The sequence below is a fragment of the Megalops cyprinoides genome, chromosome 4 (assembly GCF_013368585.1).
Source record: "Megalops cyprinoides isolate fMegCyp1 chromosome 4, fMegCyp1.pri, whole genome shotgun sequence".
NCBI lineage: Eukaryota > Metazoa > Chordata > Actinopteri > Elopiformes > Megalopidae > Megalops > Megalops cyprinoides.
The window spans coordinates 16,238,325-16,264,965 of NC_050586.1; the positions used below are offsets into that span (position 1 = coordinate 16,238,325).

At 44.3% G+C, this 26,641-nt stretch overlaps 1 protein-coding gene across 2 annotated transcripts in view; it reads right to left on the reverse strand.

The window, feature by feature from the left end:
• Positions 1 to 26,641, reverse strand: part of LOC118776018 (coronin-1C-A) — a 50,836-nt gene that overhangs the window by 16,728 nt on the left and 7,467 nt on the right. For both annotated transcript variants that reach the window (XM_036526058.1, XM_036526059.1), the window contains exon 2: positions 3,588 to 3,787. In XM_036526058.1, the coding sequence (XP_036381951.1) occupies positions 3,588 to 3,787 (200 nt within the window). The remainder of the gene's footprint in view (positions 1 to 3,587; positions 3,788 to 26,641) is intronic.

The window sequence follows — 26,641 nt, forward strand, 5'->3', positions numbered from 1 at the left end:
AGTAGCTGGTACCGACTGCCAGTGGAGGAGTCTGTCCCCTGCAGTTTCCCTCTCTTCATGTGTTAATGAGGAAGGAATAAATCAGAGTGCTTCAGAAAGGCGGGAGGGCTGACGATGTGTGATTAGTCAGACACCTGATGCCCTTTCCACATGTCCCCTCTGTTCTGACGGGAGGAAACAATGGACGCTGAATCACCCAGGCCTACGCTGAGGACCGGGGCCTACACAAAGGGGAAGGCACACAATGGAGCCGGGCCCCGGCTATACCCCCGTGCGGGTAACAATGCGTGCCCGGCCAGCCCAAGTGTGGAAAGAAATGGGTCGCCTTTTCTGGTTCCTAGAATAGTTCCTCGAACTATTGTTTAATGAGGCACGTCTCCCGTTACTGTGTACACCACAGAACTAGATTCGAGCCTGACCTAAAACTTGGCGGGATTGGATTTTCTCCTGTGCTCCGTGTCGGAAAAAAAAAGAGGCCCAGATGACAGAGACCCATTGAAATAGGACAAGGAATTATCCTCTGAACACGTCAAAAGAAAAGAGCCAAAACCGGTGCGCAATGAAGAGGAGATCACTTTAATAAGTGCCAAGGCCCCAGGGAGCCCAGTTTCCAAAAAGCTTCGGGGGCAGACCCCTGACAATGGGCCTGGCTGAGCGTGCGGCGGGACAAAGGCTCTCCCGGGCAGCTGTCTGCAGACAGAGCTGGGAACAGACCAGGCAGATGGGCCGACAGGGCAGATGCACGTTCGCATGCGTTGTGTCGGATGCGACATTGAGCAGAGCAGGAGGTGTGTGTGTGTGTGTGTGTGTGTGTGTGTGTGTGTGTGTGTGTGTGTGTGTGTGTGTGTGTGTGGGGGGGGGGGGGGGGGGGTCACACTACACACAGATGCCAGTGATGGCGTTAAACCTCTCTCTCTCTCTCTCTCACACACACACACACACACACACACACACACACACACACACACACACACACACACTCATGTGCGCGTGACTCTCGACATCCGCCCAGTCATTGTGAAGCAGAGTGGCCCAGGCCAGAGGCAGAAAGGCAGAGGGCTAGTGGAAGCTGAATGGGCGTGCCCAGGGACACAGCTGCAGCAGGAGAGAACAGACTCAGGACTCCTGTAACCCATACAGACACTGACTACCAAAACAAATGCTCACTCAGAGGGTATGGCAAGAGAAAAAGCCACTTTTCCATTTTGTTTGCTATAGGTTTGACAAACCTTTCACATCGTTGAAAGGAACAGGTGTATGGTTTGATTCCAACACGCTGCAAATCGATTCTCAGAACTGAAGGATACCTGTGCCATTCATTTTCTTGAAACAAGACAAAAACTGGACGTTTATCCAGCTTGAGATGAAAACACAGAGAAACAAGGTCAAACCACGGCTTCCACTATTAAGGTACCGTGTGAGTTCAGGCCTATCAAAAGGCCCTGTTCACAGCACTTCACCCCTTGCGGAAATTGCTAGATTTATAAATGAAAGCAGAGTTTATTCTTAAAATACGCCTGCACCGTCATGGCAATATGAGTAGATTATTGCAAGCAAAAAAAAACATCTAAAAATGTAATTATATCTTGAGACAAATGGTGTATTGATTCATGTGCAAGCTGAGCGATAACAGGGCCCGGTATCCTATCTGAGCGCCAAACATGACTCAAAAACCCTCTGTAAGGGGAGTCTTAAATAACACACAGGCTGCGCTTGTCAACACCAATGCCACACGTGTCACTTTATCACGCCCTTAAGACTGCTGTACTGAGGGCTCTATAATTAAAACAACAAGCAGGCAAAGAGGGAGCTGGTAGCATACACACGGAATCCAGATTATGAAAGGACTAGGGGTCTGCATTAACTTCACAGTTTTCAGTTCTGGTACCTGGGAACGCTCTGTACCTGGTAAATTAGAAGTTGTTTTCACACTTTATTCGGCACTTTGCATTGTAATCCACGCTTGTGTTTTTAAACACTTGTACCCACCATGTCAACCTGAGAACCCATTCATATGGGAAAAGGACCAAGAGACCTGTTATCAGGGAAAACATTGACATTGTTAACAATATAAACCTAAGCAGTGTACAGACAGAAGTCTTCCAAAGAACTGCATTTTTGAAAGGTCAAAGCAAAGTGGCTGGAGAACGGTGAAGCCCATGTATGCGGTTGACGTCACGGCGAAATTATTCCAAGTGGTTTGTCTTGTACACAGATATTACGGGAAGAGGCTGCCAAGGTGCACACAACAACAGGGAATCTCGCTGAGCAGGTTGACTGCACATGCAATGGCTGCTGACGGTATCAGATCCATCCCCCTGCTTATGAACAGGAAGCTGAAATTCCGCTGAAATTCATGAGAGACTGAAGATCTGAGAGACTGTCACAATCTCTTCAAACAGATAACAGCCCACTTACGAAACGTCAGGAATCCCATCCCAAATCACCCTTTCAGATCAGCTGAAAAATGGAACGAATCTGTCTCGCTCAGGCGCAGTTTTGCTTGCGCATAACCCTGTTTCCAATGAGCCTTCCCCCTTTCATCATTCCGCCTGTATCAAATGTCTCACTGAAGAATAGATTTTTTTTCCTCCCCCTTCCCTTACCTCACTGGTAACTACAGTTACACACGTCATCCCACAGAACATTCAAAGGAGTTGTGTTACAGCCAAAGCTAGAATGCCGGTTTTCACCAGCGGTGTTTATTGGCCAGTTTCTGATATAATCAATAGCAGCACCAATCTGCCCTGCCCTTGCTCCTTGAGACAGTGCATGGGGGAAGCTATGCAAGGTTAACTTCAGAAGTTAAAGCAACATTAATGAAAAAGCCTTTGTTCATTAACCTTGAAAAAAAGCTGCTTTTATCCAAACGAACACCACCAACTACACTAAATGAGAAATGACATCACTGAGGCACTGCATCTGGGTCACAGGGTCATAAGATCTGTGATACTAAGACACGAGGCATGTGAGGCGAGGGCAGAGAATATGCTTACTCGTTCAAATAAACAAGCGAAAAACATCACAAAACAAGGGAAGAGGGGAAAAAAATAAAAGGAATCACTTTAAAATAAACTGCGGGAAGGGATTTCTGTCTGGCCAACTTGTGATTTACCAATTTTCAGAGCAGCCATCTCAGCAGTAAATGCAGATGTGGATGACGTGAGGGGTTATTCCTTGCAGACGGGAGAGCGGTTGGTGAAGAGCCGGCTGTGGGGGAGAGAGCTGGCCCAGTCCAAAGCCACGCAGACAGCTGGGCGCTCCCTACCCCCCTGCGGCCTGCTCGGGGGCGTACGGCAAAGGGGGGGGGGGCCAAGGTGGCATTCTGCAATGCCGGCCCTCCCATTACCCTGAAGCCAACACTGCACACCTTCCTCCCGTCCCTGTGTACCGCACCCAGTGTGTAAGCAAGGGGCTTTGTGTCCAGCTATGTTAATGACAGCTGAGCTGGCTGTCCCAGCTACGGTCATGTAATTCCACACAAACAATGTGAATGGGCAGTGGAGAGAGCCCGGGCGCAGCCTGATCGTAAATTAGATAAGCATACCCCGCGAGCTGTGACCGGCCGCTTCGGCCCCTGCGCTTACCTTGTGAAGAGGGAGGACCAGGAACGCGCCGCCACCACTGGCCTCAATGATTATGGCGACGAATTTGGGGTTGACTGCGCAGAAGGAGCTGTCCCAGGTGACACGCGAGACCCGGATGTCATCGTAACATTGGTCGTTCTTCACAGCCTGGCCGAAGACGTGACGGAATTTGCTCTGTCGTACAACTCGTCTGAACATATCTGCAGGGGGGGAGAGGTGGAAGGAGAGATGTTAAGGCACCTACAGACTGTGAGATTTCCTCAATCTTATAAGTTTATTGCAAGCCACACTGTGCGACATGAATCTAATAAACTTGGGTGCGACATCAAGTTTGATGTAAGTAGACTGTACGATGGTAACACCTACTGAATCGTAAGCTACGACGCAAGTCAATATACATGAATAAAACGTCATCAGCGTGCGTCATCCGTCTACTGGAATCCCAAACATTTCCTTCTGCACGTTTTACCCCCATTACACTTGGACTTTGGCACCAGTGCCACGTTGATCAGTGCGTCATTTCATGCTGCATTCCTATTGGTTGGCCAGTAGACGTAGGTCGTAGCAGCAGTCACATTGCGAGATGGTCATCCTATATTTCTGACACTGTCAGAATTTTGTCCCAGGCCATCTTTGGTCGCAAGACCTTGACAATGGCCGTCTTTGAACCTCTCTCACAGTGCGACGTAGGACCACCATTTTGGAGTCACGACCAAAGATATCACCACATTTCTTTCACATTGGTCATCTTCCGTCTGGGACAGCCCAAAATCGCACAGTGTATACCCGCCATTAGACGTACGAGGCAGGAATCACCCTTTACGGGTCACCTCTGCTACACCCAACAACTGATCCAGAATCAGCTTGTCCACCAGTAATCTTAAACCCAAAACCATTTTGTCTTAAAGGTAGACACTGAACCAGGATCAGCTCTTCAGAAGAATCAATCGACACCTTCAAGGTCACCAAACTGGAAGAACAAGAAATTTAAATTCCACAGCTCAAACAGAACACACACAGAATGTGGGCATAAAATAAACAACACAAATCCATCAACATGAGGCTATTCAATGCCATTCAAGCAACCCAAATTGCCTAAGTATCACAATTTCCTGTAGCAGCTGCAACTATATTCATTGCTTTTGTCCCAGTTGCAGTTATAATTCTTCAATGCATCAAATTTTAATATATATTTAGTATTTATATATTTATATATTTTATATTTATAATTATGCAAATTCCCAGCATGTTACACACGCAGTGTTCTATTATCCTCTGAGACCTTTTCTACTATCTGCCCATTGAAACATGAACAATAACCTTTGTAATAATAGGAGTAGGGAGATTAGCCACAAGCTTCAATAAACAGGCCACATTAACACACTCTCTTCTGACCTTCATGAAGACATTCATGATCATTGTGAAAATATGAAAAAATTTAATCAGACATAGCTATACATGTGCTCGGCCAGCAAGTTATCTGTAGCTGTCTTAATGCACTTAATTAGCTAATAAAATAGCTAGCCAATTTACAGTAATCCTAATGATTGAATATTTGCATATCAACAATTCATTAAACAGTGTTAGCTAAGGGATTGCTAGCAAGGTAGTGCTCAGAGACATGCTAAACAGAAGTGTTAAATTATGTTTGTCAGGATGCATTCAAAGTAAGAAGCGTCAGCGCGATTGTTTTGATTGACTTGACGTCATAAATGAATCAATGTGTTGATGCACCTTTTTTTTAAGACCACCATTTAAGGAAGGTCTGGAAATGCCAAATTCTCAGCTTGTTGTTATGGAAACAATGAAGACCAGCTGCTTATTTCCCCTGACGGTGCAGCTGCATTCAGTGTGTAGCATCACCCATGCACAAAAATAAAGTGCATAAAGGGAGAGTGACCAGGACTCTGGCTCACGTTTTCCTTCTGCGGTTCGCGGGACACCAGGCTCCCCCGAGAAGTCCCTTTAATAGCTGTTCCACTGGGTGCACCATGTGCGTGTGGGGACTCTCACATTCCCCTCCCATGTGTTCCGAAAACGGCACGCTTTTCCAGCAGCCCAATCCAGAACCTCATGCGGTGGCAATTAGCCTTTGCTCTTCTTCGGCAATGGCTGTTATCAACACATTTTCACATTTGGGAGTCCCGCCGCCAGTGACAGGTGAACACTGCTGGGTCAATCAGGACCACAGAGAATTTACGCATCCATGGGGCTGGGACTCTACAGAGCCACCAGACGACTGGGTGCCGAACAGACCACAATGACAAGCTGTATCAGGCGTTTCATCATGAGGGTGAGAACTCACTGGCACTCATGTGTGCAGAGAGGGCCACGTTTGCATAGGGCAAACCGACAAACACTCCTGGGCTTAATTAATGGACTGCAAAGGAGAGAATTAAGGAGCACAGGACAAAGCCCATAACAGCATGCAAAGGACAGCTGTTCACACATGCTAATTGCCCCATGATTAGTACGGAGAAAGGGTGGGGGGGCATTGGATCTGTTCCATGGTACATGCAGTCCCAGCCCACCATCAAAAGTAAAATGGCAATCCACGAAATCGTCTTAATTCTTGTCCAGTCAGTTGAACAATAAAGCACAGTGTCCCATGTTACCATGGATTTCCTGAAATTACATCTAAAATCTATTTTAAGGAAATCAACATCAAGCCAACAGAGGGCTCAATATCAAGATATGAAAGACCCAACAGAGCAAGTGTAACAAAAATACTATTACTAAATGAAAGACAGGGAATAATATATATATATATATATATATATTTTTTTTTTAATGTTCACACACACACCTAACAAGGTGCAAGTCATGGTTCCTCAGACTTCGGCTTATGCAAAGCGCGTTAAGCTCTTTTACGGCCCAGTCCAGACACGTTTAACTGGTCCCTCTCTTTATTTTATTTGTTTTTGTTTCATCTTGCACAGCGCCAAAAATAAAACTTCTCATTTTACAGCTTCATGCTGGCGCTGCTTGCTTTCATCTAGGGGGAAGGTTTTTTTCTAACTTCCCCATCATGAAATATTTCAGCAGCTGCCATTTCCCAGCGCAAATAAAAAATGTCCAACCTAAATACAAGGGGGGCTCTGTAACCGCCTCGGCAAAAACTCACACGTAGTAAAATTTCTTCTGTTGCTGCGGCTGCCTCATAAAACGAGATTTAAGGCCTTTTCAGGAGCTACACTTCACACTCCTCGGTCTAAACGCAACTGCCCTCCAACCTAGCAGTCAAACTCCTGGGTAGAGATGTCCTCCAGTCAAAAGCACCAAAAACGCAGGTGGAGAGGAATCACTGACTCTGTGAAGCTGATGGAAGGCAACACAGACTAATGGAAGAGCAGCGGTATTACTGGGGATTCCTGCGGTCATCAGTACCTCCCCTGCATGGCTGGAAATTTTCAATCCACACACCCTGGTCTGTAAAAACAGTGCCGTCTCCAGCATGCATTCGTTCATTCATTAACGACCTGAGGGAAAAACGTTCAGAACGGTTCGTTCGTTCGGAATGGTTTGACCAGCACATTTTATTTGACACTAACTGAAACAGAGCGGCCACTTCCATTCCATTAGCTGGACATAACGGACTAGTTTATGAGCAAAACTATTACTCAACCATACTAGATTACATTTAGATAGTACTTGTACTCTCACAATAAAAGAAAGGAGTTCATTAGCAGGAAACAATGTTAATTAGCTTTGTTACTTGCTAAATATTTTCAGTTCACTACTCTGGCATCTAGAGGTACTTGGCTTTGGCACCAAAACTTAAGTGTCTCTGCAGAAATACAAGAGGGGCCAATTGCTAGCTCCCAATTTCTCTGTCACTTCAAAATAAAATAGGAAATTCATATACAAGTAAGAGGTATAATGTGTGGTGTATAATATAAGGTGTATAATGTCACAATGTTATGTAATATTTGTGCAATTTAATTTTCTTCTGTGTAGCCATCTTGCTGAGAACTAAGCTCATTAAAAAGATATACATTTTTGGGACTTTATTCTCAGCTCTGATTATGGATTACTGTGTCTCTAGAAGATAAAACAAAAATAAGACCAGTGCAAATTGTGTAGCATTCTCAGATTCAGATCTGACAGCATACTTTTTCAGCTAGCCATTTTGTCAGATTCAAATCAATTCTATTAAAAAATGGAGAAATCAATATTTACATTTATTCCATTCACTGTTTTTATAATTTGATGCATTAGACTTGGCCCTAAACAAATCTATGACAACCAGTATACCTGGTCAGCAACAAAGTATACACTAAAAGCGTGGTGTCTCGTCAGACCAGTTAGAGATCCATGCATGACTACATACACATGGAGTGTGTGTACAAGATATAAAGAAGTGATGGGCTTATTTTAAGATCATAATTTCATCCCATATCACACAGGCACCATGGCTAAGCATCACAGTCTCACCCGCTCACCCATTCTTAAAGTAAATTGCCTTTTGGGGAGTATTTGTGAGGTCGGCAGGGTGCTGGCCTCCCTGTGAAAGTCAGCCAAGAAAATCTCCACATTATGAAAAAAAAAGAACCCCCAGCAGCCACCTCCTACTCAGCGGAGGTTCGGCTCTCAGCAAAAGAGAACATCTTACCCTCAAACTCATCCTTTTATCCTCGCCCTTCAGAAGGGCTTCGGACCGGCTCATAATGGATTGCAAAAAAAAAAAAAAAGAGGGAAAAAAAAACAGCCACAACGCAAAGCTTTTAATATTTCATTACCAGACTGTTGCTTTTAGAGTGCCTCCTCTCTCTATGCTTGTGAACATCAATCTTTTATGGTGACAGAGACCATATTTAGCCTCATTCGTGGGTCTGGATTGCTTTTCATAAGCTGGCTGGTCTTAGATCAGCCAGTGGATGAAACCTGCATTGCGGGTTTATGAAAGGGGTTTTCACAGCGCTCCGCTTGACTTGCTGAGACACTGTCATGACAATATGCAAACAGCTGGGTTTCTCACATTCCCTATTGGTCAGCAGTTCTTTAACAAAAAACCCCCTCTGCTGTGCGACATGACCGTTTATTTTCCACAAGCTTCTGAACGCAACCAATTTAAATTGTTCTCTTGACACTGCATTATAAAGGAGAGCTGTCTGAGGGCAGTTTATCAAATCACAAGCACTATCCCTTAAATAAGCAAACAGGACTCCCCTTAAGCAGTGTGTCTGCCTGTGTTTGTGTGTGTGTGTGTGTGTGTGTGCGTGTGTGTGCGTGTGTGTGCGTGTGCGTGTGTGTGCGCGTGCGTGCGTGTGTGTGTGTGTGTGTGCGCGTGTGTGCGCGTGTGTGCGCGCGTGTGTGTGCGTGTGTGTGTGTGCGTGTACACATCTATGCAGCTCTAACCACTAATTCACCAGAGACAGTTTAATTGTAAATTTATGTCACCGTGCAAACTCAGGTCCACGGAAACTACCGATCTGGCGAGTATTATCTTTATAAGCACTGTACTTTCCAGATGGTTGCATGCATATCAATAGCTCTCACATCAGAGAACACTAAACTTGCCTCAGCCAGCCAATTCCCTGTTATGGCTCCCTAATTCTACAAACTATCTTGCACTGTTTCCATAACAACTAATTAAAGATTCCCTTCATGCACTTTAATGAAAGCAGGAGAAGCTTCATTTAAGATCAGGGAGAATTTGGGGGGGGGGGGGGGGGGTCTTTGGCTCTTTACAGGAAGAGTTTGATTCACAAAATGCAGCATCGAAACACTTTTGCCTTCCACTTCCCAACACCAGAGAGGTTTCTGTTCAAGACAGTTTCATACGTTTATCATTTCAAGAGGAAAATCCCTTGAATGGAAAGATCACAATTTACCCGTGCCACTCCGATAGCCAGACATCTTCCCCAAACTGCCCTGAAGTCTAGCAGCACAGCAAACCAGGCGTTTCCAACTGACTGCTGGCAGCATGCTGCACTATCAAGCCCTCAGTGTGACTCAGTGCGGAGGCCAGGCAGCGGGAGAGGAAGCCAAACCAGGCTAATCAGGGAGCAGGAAGCCCTTCCTGTAGCAGTGTGGGGGAACAGCCTCACAGGCAGATTTGGAGGGGGGGTATGCGCACTTCGCCTCCAGCTAAGGACGCGCAATCCAGCGTTCTGGTGTTGCCTCAGTTCCCACAATTCATCATCACCAAGACAGCCGGCAGCCCAGTTCTGCCATGTCCTCAGCAGGCAGGGGGTGTGGCGCGTGGCAGCACCGATCAGCTCTGAAGAAAGCGGTCGATGACTTCATCGCTTTACTCACCAAGGCGTGGCCTGTCGTCCTTTTATGCCTTCTGGACCCAATCTGCACACACCTGTGCTACTAGATTAACTCAGAGCAGCAGTTTGGCCTCGGACACCTCACCTTTGCATGACCCACGCTGTCCAGTGTCTAAACTACCCAGTATAACTAATCCCCAAATCAATGCTTCCCTTTCAATACTAATGTGAGCTGGAATCAGGGGGACTGTGTGATGAGGCAGGCAGACACACTGGACATTATGCTTTTAGTCAAAAAGTAAAGTCAAGATAATGAAGTACGAAAGTCCAATTTTTATGAATATGCAAACCAGTCATTGGTATAAATGCTTCTAAGTTAAGCCTCACCCTATTAGCAAACACCCTATTACCACTGCCCTATGAGCTCCCTCTTTGAGCTCAGCTGTAGGTTCATTTATCTACTTAACAAGCAATCAATGAACAAGAAGGTATCCATCTCTTTTATCTACCCTATGTACATATCACAAAACAATCAAACATTTCAGAGCAGCACTGAGGTAATTTATTAGTACTGGCTCTGCATTGACTAAGTGAAGTTGAACATCGACATAAACAACTTACACTCACACTACCTTTATTCAGACAACTTCCACAACAGCCTATATCCTGCATGATAAACACATCCAGTCACAAGCATCACTCAGCTGAGAAATTATGGTTAAATTCTCCTAAGGCCATCATTCTTACATTTGAAAGGAAACCTTCACAGGCAGCTTAGATTTGGAGTGCGTTCAGAGAGCTAGGATCCGCTGTAGATGAGTGCAACAGCACACAGAGGCTGAGTGGCAGAGGTGAGGAACCTTAACAGCTTGCCTCTCTCCCCTTTCTCTTGAGGACGCCGGCCTCCCCAGGCAGACGTGGTGGCTCCAGCACAGAGCTGCGCTGGGACTGCTTCCCCACTCAGGGGGTCACTCAAGTTAAACGCCACCTCCTCTGGTTGGCCAGCTGCCACGTGGCCAAAAAAAAAAAAAAAACCTGAATACAGCCGACCTCCCAGTTCTCACCCGTCTGATTCAGCACTTAACTGTGACACCTACAGAGGGGATGAGAAATCAACCACACAGACACACAATGTTGAAATATGTGACATGGGGGGGGGGTTACTTGGCTCTATTGTGAGACATGTTATTTAAAGCTGCATGTAGGCTTGCATACAGCTAGTGCCAGAATGCTGTTAGTGTAATATCATAGCCCATGTTATAATTACAGTTACATGGATCAGCTTCAAGAAGGAATTCAGGAACAGAAGTGGCCGGGTCAAAAAGACTCAAAATTTCCATCTTCCTGTGTGCCTCTTGCTGTTGTACCAGCAAGGAAAGTGATGGGAAGAAATCCCAGGTCATTTGAACAAACTACCGATTGTCCTGCCAAAAAAGCACAAAATCCCCTGAAAGATTAGGAGGGCAGGCAGCCGGGCTTTGTAATTACCACGGAATTTAAGCACTGTCAGAAATCTTTCCGCTGCATTGTCCACTCGATTGTTTTGCTCATCTGTCCACCAGACCTCTGCGGTGCATGGATCTTATCAGTGCGGCTGGCTCCCTTCTGGCTTTGGAGAAGTCACTCCCTGAGTGATGACAGTGCCGCAGGCCAACCGTATGAAACAACCGGTTCGCCAGACCTAACGAAGCACAACAGAGGCGCAAAGGAGGCATTCTGTTGCAAGATTTACTGATCTCTGCCAGCTACTGTTGCGAACAGCTAAGTCCATGTACAGTAGTGCTAATTAGAGTCCCTGTGCCAGGCCACTCTAAACCAGAATCCCTGTATTGTGAGGGCTTGGAAAACCTGCTGCTGTTGAAATGCCTGAATGTAACAAAGGGAGTGGCTGTTGCTCATCATGAGGGCAACATTTTCACAAGTTTTTAAGAGTACGGACAATGGCCCAATGAAAATTCGCCACAAAACCAAGGAGACAAATAAAACACAGTGACAAAGTTAAAGACAACACTGTGCATGTTGCTCATCACCATTTTCCTGCAGAACACCAGCTACCACCCACATCACATCACTGTACACCACTGTGTATATACCCAAACTGACCAAATTCTTCCTCCCTCAAAGGACATTCTGTTGCTGCCATTTGGCTTCCATGTCAGGTCAGTGCATTGGAATGCAAGGTGAAGGCTCACGGCGGTGGTGACAGCTGCATGATGGGTAGTTTTGCTCAGCGCCCTGGGTCCACTGTGCTAGGTCACTATGGATGTTGGCAGGTTCCGTGTGTGTGCAAGGCGGAGCAGGCGCACCTCTCAGGAAGAGAAGAAAAAAAGCCCCTCTCAGCTCATACTGATGACTCACCGATGCCTTCAGTCGAAACATCAGCTCAGCTACTCTGCCAAGTTGTAGAGAGCACTTTTCAAGGCTGTATTTACTAACACTTATGTGTCGCCTAGCAACGTCGCTTAAATTCCGAAGGTTGGGGGGGTTGGAATACAAAACAGAGGTGGAGTCAGTTGGTATGGAGTTTGGCCTTTTATGAACAAAAAGAGGAAGCTACTTCCAAGAGGCTAAATTTACTGGTTTCAATGGACTGAAAACGGTGCACTTCACAGCATGTAATCTCAGAAAGTCTTTCAATGCCCTCTTTTTACACAGTCATAATTTCTCTTTACCCTTTCATGTGTCAGTGCATGAAATTAAGCACGCAGGCAAGTTCTTCCTATCATGGTTTTAGAAGGCCTTTCTAAAAGCAAGGTAGCATGCCAAGGTTTTCATGACTATTTCAAAATTAAAAATTTCACAACTCCAGTAGTTCAGTCACATTGTGGGTGTACATTATGACAGCATTTAGCTAACTACCTGGTAATCACAAGGATTATAGGCCTTGTTGAAATAATTGCTTTACAAACATAACTAAATACGGGTCCTAATTAGTAACTATAGTGCAAGTTGGCAGGTATAATATATCAAAGGTCTCTGCATATTATCCATTACAACCTCACATGAATAATGACAGCAATCTAGCACTTCTTACAGAGGGTTGCCAAGTCCTCAGTGGAGGCACTTAAAGACTCAACAAAAACTCACAAAAAAAAAAATAAAATAAAATCACACAACCAATTTCATACAACTAGTAAGGATCCATGACCTTAAATTTTATTTCTCCATTTTCCTTCATTGTTAGCTTCATATCAACACTCTTCCAAACGTCAACACTGGCAACACTTAACTTTATTTAAACGGTGATAAATTAAACCTGTTGACCAGCTTGCTACACTTTGCCTCGACTCGTCGTTCTCAGTCCTGTGTATTTGCACCGTGCAGCACTCCCTATTTCTGGGCCACACCAACACCTACACTCCAAATCTATCTGACATATTATGCAGTTAAAAGAATGCGTCAGTTAATGATGTAGATACACTCCATAACAGAATTTCCACAGACAACAAAATAACATACTTTGTTTTTCTGATCGGTGTTAAATTTCTTTGACAGGTGGATGACCAGTTGGGGGTATTTTTTTTATTATTCACAAATACACATATATGTAGGTCAAAGTACTTCATCATTGGAAAAAAAACCTGAATAGCACAACTGCTGGATTTCTATTAAAAAAAAAAAAGACTCGGGATTTGTAGAAATGAGAGTTTCAGACTTACTGCTTCATTGTATGGATTAGCTGAGTAAAAATGACAAATAATGTATCCTTGATGTGATCATGAAAGCCAGCCATTCTTAATCTTCTGAGCTGTTTTAAACACAAAGGGAACTGAGGGTAAAATCCCAGCCTGCGCATGTTTGTGAATAAGGATGACCCCAACATGCTCCCCATGACTGCCAACACAACCTTACCATGTGGCAAACTAGCTTTCCCAGCTTGTTTCTGGCAGTCTTCAGCACAGCAACCATATAAGGCAATGACAGAATTTAAGGGTCCACTTCGGCTAGAAATTAGAAGCCATGAGGGCAAGATAACTTTGCGTCAGGCACAGGAAGCAGGATGCGAGCGAAAACAGACTGTCACGAGGCAGAGGGGACTGGATTCCACAGCTCTGGAAATTAAACCAAGATGCAGACGGTCATAGCTTCGTAAAAACATTTACAGTTTCCTTCCCTGCAGTTAGTGCTTGACTCCATCGCATTGGCATTTAAGTTTCAGGGATTTTTCTTCAATTGTCCGCAGGGCGGTTATTTTTCAAACTTGGGGGGGGGGGGGGGGGGAAGCTCCGTCTTTGATAAAACCGGGGGTTTATTTTGTTGTTACAGGAATTACATATTAACAAATCTGAAAGAATAGAATGAGGCAGGGTTTTAGAGTGTTGTAATGTAATGGAGACAGTGGTGTGGGTGGGGGTGGTTACATAACTGCAGAACCAAGTTAGGTCAGCTACACGAGCATGGTATGACAATTCACTCCAATAAGACGCTGCATATTTCCTGCCTCATGCTGCATTCTGACAATCGACACCAAGATCTATTAAGCGGATTCCAAGTTTAATGGCTTGGAGTCCTATGGACCAGCTGCAAATTGAACAAAAACCATGACGCTATCCTGGCACTGGATTCTGAGAACAGAATGCAAGGCTTGAGAACGCCACTGCTTTCTGGAACCTCAGAACAGCGCCACACAAGTGACGCGCTTTTCAGGGCATGTTCAGAAATGTGGGCAACCCCCTTTTTCTTCCCCTTTCTTTCTTCTTTCTAACAATTAGCCAAATTCTTTCTGAAATAATTCCTCCTGAATAAATGGAAACAGGGTGAATTAAAGCTGCCACATCAAACATGTTTGTCAAATACTACCATCGATGGAAAATACTTACAGCAGGCCAACAGATGTCTCCAAAAAAAAAGGAAAAGAAAAAAAAAACACTGCTGAAGTAAAAGCCCTTGTTGGATTCTCAGCTGGAGCTGCTCTAAGCGACAAAAAAGTGAACAGGCTTGCCTGCAGCTTTTAAGCAATATGGCATCTTAGCTGGGGTTGACAGATGCAAGTGTACATACTAAACAGACGACAAGCTGAGAACATCTCTCCACATTCCTCAAAGTGCTCCTCCAACAACATATTGATGCAGGATGGGGATCAGCATTCAGTGAAGGGGGTAAGCAGGTTGGTTCTGGAGACTGGGAGGAGAGGGCTGCTTGGGGTTTTAAACTGGCTGTACACCCCAGTAGAGGAAGGTCTGGCACCACACGCCGTGGCGCCTGTATTTTTAATGACTGATCAGATGGATGTCTCCAACACAGGAACAGGAAGTGATCTGAGTTTCGTGTTGAGAGAGTATTAAGTTTCCCCCTATGTCATCTCATGCAAACAGGCCTTTATTGTGTCAAACACATTTCAGGATCCGTTTGCCGTTATCAGGTGCAAAAGCTGTGAATCTGCAATTTGATACCGGCTTGTGAATTGATGTGGTCCCTGGCCAGGTTCTAGGTTTTAAATTTGTACTTGTTTGATGCTTTTTGGTTGGCTGTTTAAATGCTTTTCCCTCTACAATACATATGTGGCAACTTTGTACTGCACACAGCCAGACTAGCCAGCTGAAAAACATCAAAACAAGTACAGTAAAGTGGTGTAATAATATCTGATAAATGCTTATATTGAAATCTACCAAGGTATTAGTTTCAGTTGCATCAGACAGCTCAATTCACAGCTCTCTATGCACACTACACTGACAGTGTGTGATGAATTATGTGATGAATTACTGCTGAATCACTAACCATATTTGCTTTTGCATTGCAGCACGTCTATCTTTGATGAAGCAAAGAGTGAACCACGGCAATCTGTGCATTGCGTGCAGTAGGAAGGTGGCGAAAGGGACCACAGCGCGGTTCCGCTTTGGCACACGCTGAAGCTGGGAGGTCACATCTGCATTTTTAAAGGAGAGGAAGACAGGTATAATTATTCATCTGATCACGTGCAGCCATGCAGGATGAGGCGTGTCTGTTATCTGCTCAGATCACACATGAGGAAGAGCCATAAGACATTTTAACGGCTGTATTGTTCACTTCTGCATGATGTGATCAGATGGAATCTGATGCCGACAAGACTGCTGCTTCCTCTGACTGTCAACTCAGATTGCACTCAGAATTATTTTTGCACCATTTATGGATTGTAATTCGCAAGGAAACCGTTAAACATTTAAAGTTTTTCATGGGAAAGACAACTGCTGTAGCAAGCCATTCTCACAGACAACAGAGAGCCAAGTAGGCAGGTAACATTGTGGAACTTACAGGTAACTGCCAAAGCAAAAGAAACATTTTGAGTAAACGAGGGACACAACGCATACTGAAAGCAGGTTCCACACAGCCAATTAAGCCATTAACGTCTCATCAAGATGAGGATCATGTATAAAAAACACTGGGCACGCCCAGTTGCCCATGATTTTGGCTACCATGGCTAGTGGAAGAGATGATGGCACATCTGGCAGGAGGTTCACCGACAAAGACTGCTCAGCTTGCTTTCAGAAGGAGCAGTGGCTAAAGTGATGTTGGCACGGAAGTCAGGGAAAGATATCAACTAGGGGCAACCGTGGTTGAAAGTGCACACTCTTCAACTGTGATGCCTGTGCACTGGTTCAAGACATAAGGCAAAAACACACAAGCAACTAAGAATCAGCTGACTGCAAATAACAATCGAGGGTATGAGCATGCAGTTTCATCAAGAAAGGTCTGTCAAGAATTTCAGAAAGGGATATTGTGGTCAGGTTGCAGAGCATTAACTCCTTATTACACCTAAAATGCTTGTTTGCATGTAAAGTGGTGCAAAGAACACAGGCAGCAGTTTACTCAGCAGTGTCAAAAAGTCATATGGTCAGATGAGTCATCCTCCACCCTGTTCTCAACGACCAAACAGGGGAGTGTGCTGTACACCCCAAAAGAAACAGGCCCGAGTACTTGTTTCCCATGATGAAGCGTTCTTGCAGCCCTGTTATGCTGTGGGGTGCATTCTCCTGGCATAATTTAGGTCCACTCAACCCCTTAGATGGCAAGGTAGGTAAACAGCAATAAATACACAGCCATTCTGAGTGAACACATTTATCCAATGCTGAAGTATTCCTATCCTGATGACTAAGAAATGGCCATCCACAAGGGCGGAGTGGTCACCGGTTTGGTGAGCATGAAAACAATCTAAACAATATGCCATAGCCACCTCAGTCACCGCATCTCGACCCGGCTGAACACTTATGGAAGACTCTGGGGCAACACCTGACACAATGTTTTCCACCGCCATCAACAAGGCAACAAATTATGGAATTTTTCATGGAGGAATTTCGTAGCATCCCTCCAAGAGCTCCATACACTATGGAGAATCTATGCAAAGGCACAATTAAGCTGTTCTGGCAGCTGGTGGTGGTGCCCTACTAAGACACTATGTTGGGATTTCTTTTTGGCAGCTACCTGTATGTTTACTGAATTCAGCATTTAAAATAGTAGGACTGTGCCTCAGCCAAATATAAATCACAACTGATTCAATTATTCAATTACTTATCTGATCATTGGTAATGGAAATCTTGACAATAATCTTTAGCCTACATGCAGAAAGACTGAAGCGGGTGTGAGGGGTTTAAAATAAATCATATGGTTCAGTCAGCCTATGAGCAGGGCACACCATCTTGGGTGCAGGGGGCACTTCAACCGACTATTGTTTTGCAGATCTTCATGATGACATCGGGTCATTTTCGGCACAAGCACCATTTCATTCAGGCTCACAAAGGGAGCTACCGGAGCAAGCTAGATGGCCACTCGAAGCCATAATATCACATGACTACTCTTACATATAGACGCACATGTGTGTTGAGTTTGGGAGGGAAAGCAAAATGATCTCAGTATGAAGATCCAGGTCAGAGAGCCAGACAGCGGGTGACCCGGCTCGGCCAGCGAGAGATGCAGCCACGCGGTGTGTGTGTGTGACCCCCGGTCACGCGTAGGCCGGCCGGAGCCTAATCGTGGGAGACAGGCCTGCCGGACGGGCGCATCCGAGTGTGACGGAGGAGCCGGCGGCCCTCGCTGAGCAAACCTCCGTAGATATGAGTAAATAAGGGCGCTCACTCGTGTTTGCTAAACATGTCGCAACCCGCTCCAGTGGCTCAAGACCTGCTGGATTGCTAAGACTATGGTCTCCTGGGAGGCTGGATATATGCAGATTGTGCAAAACTACTTGGATTTTCCTTGCGAAAGCACTGTTTGCTGAAGAAAAGGTTTTGTGGCTAAAACATTTGCAATGGATTTATTGTCAATTGTTTTAGCCTTTTCATTGTTGGCGGTTGAATTCAATCTGCCATCTTCATCAATCTATTCCTAACCATGAATCTATTACACCCTTTATGGCAACAAAAACTATTCATCTTACACTGGATGTTGGCCTGCATGTAGGCCCAAGAATTCTGTCACTTCACATAACCAGCTCGAAAAACACCGACCTCAAGGGTCTGCAGCAGCCTCCACACTGAATCAGTGCAACTCACCCCTTCCTGTGAGAGAATCGCACAAATGTTCCCTTGTAACACAATACAGAATTCCAGATGACCTCCAGTTCCCACAGGGACCATGAGCACAAGGCGCAATCAAAACAGATAAGGGAATATTCCACTAGTTTCTCGCTATGCAGCGTGCCAAGTAAATCTGCTCTACCTTGGAGCTGAAGAAGGACAGAATTGTATGCTCTAACCAAGGCGCATTGTTATGCTCTGACATAAGAACAGGGAAATGTTACAAAGTGCTTGCAGGCATCCAAAGGGCCAAAATGCCTTCTTTTATTTCAGATTCAGCCCGGACAGATTTTCAACACCATAAATGGTTATGTTCAGCATCCCAATTACCACATGCTCCCCTCCCAATGCCCCCCCCCCCTCCGCCACCCTTTCCATGGATATCAGGGCTGGAATATGTTCATCAATTAGGTGGTATACAACAGATGGCTAACTGACTCCGGTTCGACAATGAACTAGTTCTCTGCAACCACTTTTTTACAAGAGTGGTGTGCTATATGCCGTGGCATGCAAATGCAAACAATTACATTGGTTGGAGCTCTACTATATGAACCATCAAAACTCAAAATGGTGTATGGCAAATGGTCCCCAACACAGAGAGAACATACAAAGTGCTGTGTTTTAGAAGATAAAATAAACAAATGGAAGAAATATATCTGCTTCACTCAGTGAGTCAGAACTGCTCTAGTCCAAAAGCACTAACTGTACCTCAAGACCAGCTAAAACCTTCAACATATCTGCTGACCCAAAGATGGAAGACTGCACATATTACACATGGTATCCATAAACTATGGGAGTAACAGATGCTAAAATTCATGGTTTGGTTCAACTCTGGAATGTACCTTGGTTTTTGTTCACAAAGGTCCCCAAATGGTGATCTACGTTACATATTCAAAAGACACAATCTGAATGAAATTGTTTTGTCCAACAAATAAATAAATAATGCAATCAAAACCGATGAAGCTTCTCCAGAAATATTTCTTGGCAATTTTACAATTTTTCCTGCAAGACTTGAATAAATTGTTCAGCCCCATAATGACACCTCATGGTGCTGTCTTAAACATACTTCTTTCCCCTGAAACCAACAGTGTGAACATAATTTCAAATTGTAATTGCGATTTTAAAACAAGGTTTTATTCAAACAATATCGTTTTAGCGCTGTGGTGTCCATTTCATGGACAGACATCCACTAAACACCCCCAACATTTGGGGTAACTACTTAGTCAATAATGGAATGATATCAGTAGTCAGGAAAGTTTAGTGGAAAAACAATATTTCATATATTCTCATTCTCCAAATACTAAAGTTTCTATTCAACAGAATTCTGAAAGACTTTTAAATAACAAAATCTAGTACAATGTAACAATGTTTAAAATTATTCCACAATGCCACTAACAGAATTGAAGAGATTATCCTGACATTCTGTGTCACAGTACTGACAGTATTACTTGGGAATGACCATCAAAGAGGTTAAACCACTGCAGAGAGGTCTCAGTGACATCATGGATGACTCAAGTGAGATGATGCTTTCTTGCTTTTGGCAGAAAGCCGTCGATCAAGGCCTCATTTCAGATGAAAAGTTTCCCCGAGGCGCCGCACTAGTGCAAGCCACTCAGGGAAGATTAGGTTGGTGAACCATTTTACTGAGCTACAATTCATCATATGAAGTCTCTCCTAAAAATGACAAAATCTCTGCTTCACAGTGCAGCACACTGTTGATGTACCGTCTGCCAAGCTTTACTTCACTACCCAAGACATTGGAACAAGCATTAGAACAACATTCAAACAAGAGGACAACCATTTCTAGTGTTTCTGTGAAGAAACTGCCAAGGTATTGGGGCCAAGAGCCTTCAGTTAACATAAAGTGCATCTCTTAACCTCTTTATCTCTTCTACCATTTAAAGTTTAAAATGGGTTTAGTCCTACATGACAGGTTCTGACCACCAAATGGTGCATGCAATAGGTGTGTTCAGCTATGTCTATTGAAATTAATGGCATATGACCCGCCAGGCCTGGCCAAACTTCCCTGGAGGGAGATTGGGGGATTTCCAATTAGTGAAATGGTCCTCTCTATGAAAAAGCCCTTGCTCAGAGATCATTGGCTCTTTAAACACAACATTTAGGTTATGAATCACATCGAGATTTTAATTATTCCCTTTTTGCTCCCCCCCCCCAAAGCTGATTTCAGGGGGCTTAGAATAGCAAATCCTTCTCAGACCTCAAGATCTGATCTTCCTTTGAAAAAGTTCAACCACTGCATTAAAACAATTGCTTAGATCAACTACAGCTCAAGGGTGAGGTAACAAGGCAGAGGTAACAAGACTGTACATGACATTCAATCAGACACACACCATGTCATGTTTATACTATTACACAGCCGTGGCACTATCCCCACTCTCCAGCAACATCTTAGGTCACTTCCAGGCCTGGCAGTGCTCACTGAAATCCTTTCACATTAGATCACTCTTCACCATATCCTTCAACTGAGTAAAACATATAAACCTCACACAAATAACTCCAGAGAGTCCCCCCAAAGGGGGATATACATTTACTCCACTGAAAAGCAAAACCTTTTAAAAATCCCATTATATGCACCCTAAATGCTAAAAGGATTTGGCCTTTTCGTCTTCCTTCCTCGGCTGCACTTTTTAGATGTGTGGGTGACAGTAACAACACATAGAGGTTATTCTGTGAGGAGCATCACGTCACCATTGCCGCATCCTGCTTTCACATCTCACCCTGAGCTCTGCTTCCTGCCCCCCCAAGCTGATCATCATATCTTCATCCTGCTTTTACATTCGACTCTGAGCTCTGCTTCCTGGCCTTCCCCCTCTCCACCCTCTCACAAACAGATCATCAGATCTCCATCACTGCAGCCTGTCTACATTTCAGCTCTACAGTACGCCTGCATCCCTGCGGGGGACAAGACAAAGGGAAATCCAATACACAAGAAGTCAATCAGGGACATGACAAGCTATTGTGTTACCTCCCAATAGATATGGATAAAACTAATGGAGATGAGGTATTGAGAAAGAGAAAAAATAACTGGTAAGGGAGATGGTGGCAGTTTTGGCAAAGACTTCTTGGCTACTAGCTAAGTCACTAGTTAACAGGAGCAGTTATCCAGAAAACACAAACATACAGATGCAAACCTCCTGAGGCCCTGTCTGATAACCCTACGCAATGTTTGTCATTCAGTGGCAATCTTTTGAAATGGGAGGTTCCTTACTGAAATGACCAAGGTTTTTCCCCCTTATCCTTCCCGTCTCTGCAAACAAGTATGAGCCTACCCTTCCGCCTGAGCACCATCTGTCACAGAGGCAAAATGAAAGCAGAGGTGTGCATTCCAAGCCCAAACTAAATAACAAAGGCTGCTACCGAGCCATAATTTAACTGAGGACAATTTAAGAGTGCACTGGTGTGAAAAATGAGCGACAGAAAAGCAATGCCTTGCTGCCCACACTCCTTCAGCTAACAGGCCGACAATAAAATGCACACAGGATACAATAAAAATGACTCTTCCCACAGACGCTTCTCCATTTTAATAACAGTGGAATATAGGCCAACTTTCTTATCTGATAGGGCAAGTCAGGGGGGTTGATGCATAGACCAGCCACAGGCCCTAACAGGCAGGATGCATATTCAGTGTGTGTGCAGCTGTGGGTCTTCCTCATCAGCCCCGGGGAATCTCACCGAGGACCTCGTGTCACTTCCATCTAGGTGGACGACTTCAAACAGTCCAGTACCTCAACTGATTCTCCCCAAGGGGCAACCACACTAATACAGGCTGGCAACTCAATCTTTCAAATCAGTGGAGGACAAAAAAAAAAAAAACCTTATGTGTGTCTCCATGCAACTGCCATCCCCAAATGGTAACAAAGCCTGAAAAAGAGTTCTACTTTAACAGGAGTTTTGTTAAACTGTCCAGCCAAAGACAACGTCTAGTTCACAACATTCGCTATAGAGGTAGCACATGTGGTTTTAAGCATGTGGGACGCTGACCACTCCTCACATTATCCACAGCTTTACTGTCAATTTTCAATCATGACAACGGGCAGAGATCGTTTTAATTGACCACAACTCCATGACCACACTGGAAACTCCACCCCACAGTACACGCCATCAGCTGTGTTCCATGTTCTGAATGTTGTGCCAATGTTTTCCATGTGCTGGCAACCTCTGCCTTTGTCGTTCACAACGCGACGCCACCTAAATCCCTCGACTGCAGAAACCACAGACAACCATTGTAATTAAATTCCGGCTAAATTCCACCGCATTCCCAACACTAAGATAAGGTGTATTTTTCTGCCTCTCTTTGGCTATTCATTTTGACGTTTTGTTCGCTGCTTAATCAGGACAATGTGAGCAGAGCGTGGACTGTACTGAATGGAATGCTGTATTGTTTTAAAAACCAAGAGTAAAGCAAACTTAACAGACTTTGGGGTTTTCTCTGGGGCTCCACAGGGCACACAGGGAAATTTCATTTACAATTCATCCAGATTTACTTATTGTTTCTCTACACTAGGCCTATTCAATTTGTACAAGAATAGCCAAGTTTCTCCCAAATTCCTCACGAATGACAAAAAAAAAAAAAATGATGTGACCCAAGGAATACAAACAACTATGTCATACCAAGATATGGTGTAACAAAACAAATACCTTCACTTATCATAAAGTGATTAGGAGCACTAACAAATCAGTCAGGCATGAACCTGTCTTATACTCTACAATGTCTTGATTAATATACTGAATTAAATGATAGTACTGCTAATTCAAACATAAGGAGGAGTTATCAGGGCATGGACATTTTTGGCATACCTGCACAGGAAACAGCTTCCCAAAATACTAGTATCATCTGACATTGTTGGGTAAACATCGGAAATCTGTATCTCACCAGAAAATCTCCATTATTGCACTCTTAGATAAATCACTCAATTATATCTATTATCTCTCAAATATATCATCTGTTCACCACATAATATAAGCGGTGACTTTATTGGACGTACATTATCACAAAGGTCTACCAAAACCCCAAAATACCAAAATCCACCAGTGAAATCATCAGACAGCAATACAGCTTTCCCAGTTACAAGCAGCACAAGGGAAAGAAAGCTACAGGAAAATCCTCCTAGATCAACAGCTTCTAACCTAACAAGGCACCTAATGACTGACAATCCTCTTTACCATTCATACCTATATCCTCAAAATCATTTCAAGCCATCCAATACCTCACCCAGAGAGGTATGAACCTTACTTAATCCACAACACACATGTAAAAATGATTTCAGTTTTACCAGGTAATTCGCTAAAACCACTTTCCCCGGAGACCCAAATCTGAGAGTACACTGATCCCCTTAATACTCCCGACTCTTTGGAATCCCACCAGAGCTGCTAAAATCAGGAGCTGTGTTAAAGGGTCTGAGGATTCCCAGTGCATATAGCAGAGAACCAGGTTCACCTGTACGTCAGACACACCTCACAACAGTGTAGACCCAGACAGGCTAAACTGTTCATAATTCCATTGATAATGTCTACAGGACATGCAAGAACAGAGACAAGGGAAGGAGGGAATACAATCAGAGAATCCTCTTCTTAAATCCCCTGAGCTGTGACACAGGGCCAGAGGCACAGTGTAAGAGAAGTGAACCACTTCTTGCTTCCCCAATGTGTCACATTAAAATCGTGCACTGTATCCCTTTCTACATGGCCACAAGGAGCTCAGGGAGACACAGGAATCTAACATCAGCCACTTCTAAAAGCAATTAGCCCCCACCACCCCCCATCCCTCCAATCCCCATCAGTCATGCTCACAAAGTTGTGGCCAAATACACCAGATGCTTTTTACCGGCAAATTTTCAAAAAGCACTTTGGCTTGCTCTTTGTGGACCAACAGGGTATTACATTACAGTGTTCTGAGTCTGAGGGCATACAAGGCATATGGCAAAGAATACAGCTGTCCCAACACTGCGCGCTGTAAAAGAGCGATTCCCACCAATGTAGAATTACAGAAATAAATCTGGTGAAGCATTAAAGAACTTTAACTCATAGCAGCTAATGGTTGCTTGCTCTTTGAACCCAGTCACCTGTCAAACAACTAAAACTGAGACTGTGATGCAAATAATCACTCCAATGGCACCAGAGTTCATCGCTGCAGACAGGATTCATCTTTAATCAACATTCCCACATCATACGCTAAGAGCAACACAGAAAATGGTTGGACATCCATTCACAGATTTACTGCTGCTGCTAAAGTTACGTCACTTTTTTTTCCAACCATAACTGAGCCATACATAACACTAGTGTTCAGATTTCCACTAACAAATCTGATCTTGATCACGCAAATTCAACAGGTATATCCAAAAAAATGAAAGTCCTGTGCCAGATCTTGGCAACTGACACGACACAATGATATTCAAACCGATTCAAATTCCATTAAAAGCCAGCATAGATTGAAGAGATGCAGCCTGCCCTGTATTCAAAGAATTTGAGGAGTGTGCTAAAAGGAATGCGACCTATGGCAAGATCATAAATACCAAGGTGAGTTCAGGGTTTCCTGTTCCAACTAGTTCCTGGGCCTCACATGCATGTTGAGACACATCAAAGGCAGAGGGGGGCACACCCTTTACATTCACTGCACCGTGTCCTCAGACTGCCTTCCAGACATTTCCTTATATCTCATGGCTAATTCCACCAAGCATTCTGACCTAGTTTTTTTTTTTTTTTTTTGCAGCGATGACATATACGGGTGAATATAAAGCTGCGGCAAACTGCCTGCCATGTACTCTGTCCACAGCTGCCGGAGTTTATCTCTGACAGCCAAGCCCCACCTAAGCGTGTCAGGACCCAACGAACTCTGAAGCCTATACCCAAGCCTCTGCCAGTGGGGGAAATACCATAAAAGGAATTCCTAGAGGGAACGGAATATGCAAATATTTTGGTACATGCACCTTTGTGTCAAACCGTCCTTTTTTCACCTGGATTCCCTTGCAGCTGGGTAGTTTTCCCAGAGTCAGCTGGGTCTACTACCCACAGGAATTAGCGTATCCAAAATTTTAACAGCCAACATGTTAAAAAACATGTCTCAAATCTCTACAAGAGTGCCTCAAAGAAAGAACTGTTCTAATTAGGCCCAGAGCGCTCAAACATCTGCCAGGATACACTGCAGCAGACACGTGGTGAGGCCACGAAAACCATCATACATGCTCCGCACCCTCGACAAATCCTCCTCTCCAGCCTCACACTACATGGCCCACAGCCCGCATCAACACAAGTGACAGGGGAAATATTCTCTATTTTTTGTAAAGCACAGTAGAGCCCCAGTAAACAAATAAAAAATAAACAGGAAATCTATCCATCTCTGTGACTTGATGTGGGATGCCTCCAGTGATTAAAAAGTATAAGCAATAACAGGTATGACATTATAAACACACAAACTAAGCACTGAAGCTGTATATTTTTCACCCACTGCTCTTGAATAAAGTTTGCTACAATGTGCACAGACGTCATAATTGGCTAACTATTGCCATTCCAAGTACACTTCTTCCGACCAACAGTCACGCAATGAAGTATAATGAAACTGGACTGCACTGTTGAAAAGGACTGCATAGAATCTGTGGTCCCAGCAAATCACCTCTAAGTATGTAAAGCGAGGGTGCTTGTAGTCGTAAACACACACAAGGTTGCGTAGGGTCAGCATCAACTACGTCCGACTTGCAGAGGAACCCAATGTCCTCTGCACTGCACACAACCGTTGTTGATAGATTTTGAAATAAAAAAACAACCGCATTTCAGCTGAGAGCGTAAAACACGGGGGTCAATCATTAACTAAGCCGCTCCTGATCTCCATACACTGCACGTAGCTAACATTTGTTACAGCTCCATTCATATGTGACCCGCCCCGCCCGCGGCAGCTAACTGGCGAGCAGGCAAGCAAGCAAGGCATGACATCAGTCATGAGCGGCATTATGCACAAAAGGCAAACTCGTCACGTTTTTACGATCGGTGTAAAGTCTACGGACGCACTTCATTTGGTCGCGTCAATTTCATAATTTGTCACGCGCCATGTATTCTCAGCCGGCTGTAACAATGTATCAAATGCGCAGCGACGATGAAAAAGATCACTGACGGCAGCCAAGCTACGTAGCCCAAAGCTCAGGATATTAATGATTAGTGTACTTATTTTATTGATAACCACAAAAGCCATCGAACGGACAGAGTCTGGGGTGACATTTTCAAACCATTTAAACAAAATTTAAAAATTCAGAAAACATTACATAAGAGGGTGTTTTTTCCGCTGCCAGACACACCTATGATCATGATTTAGCATGTGGTGCATTCCCCAAGCAAA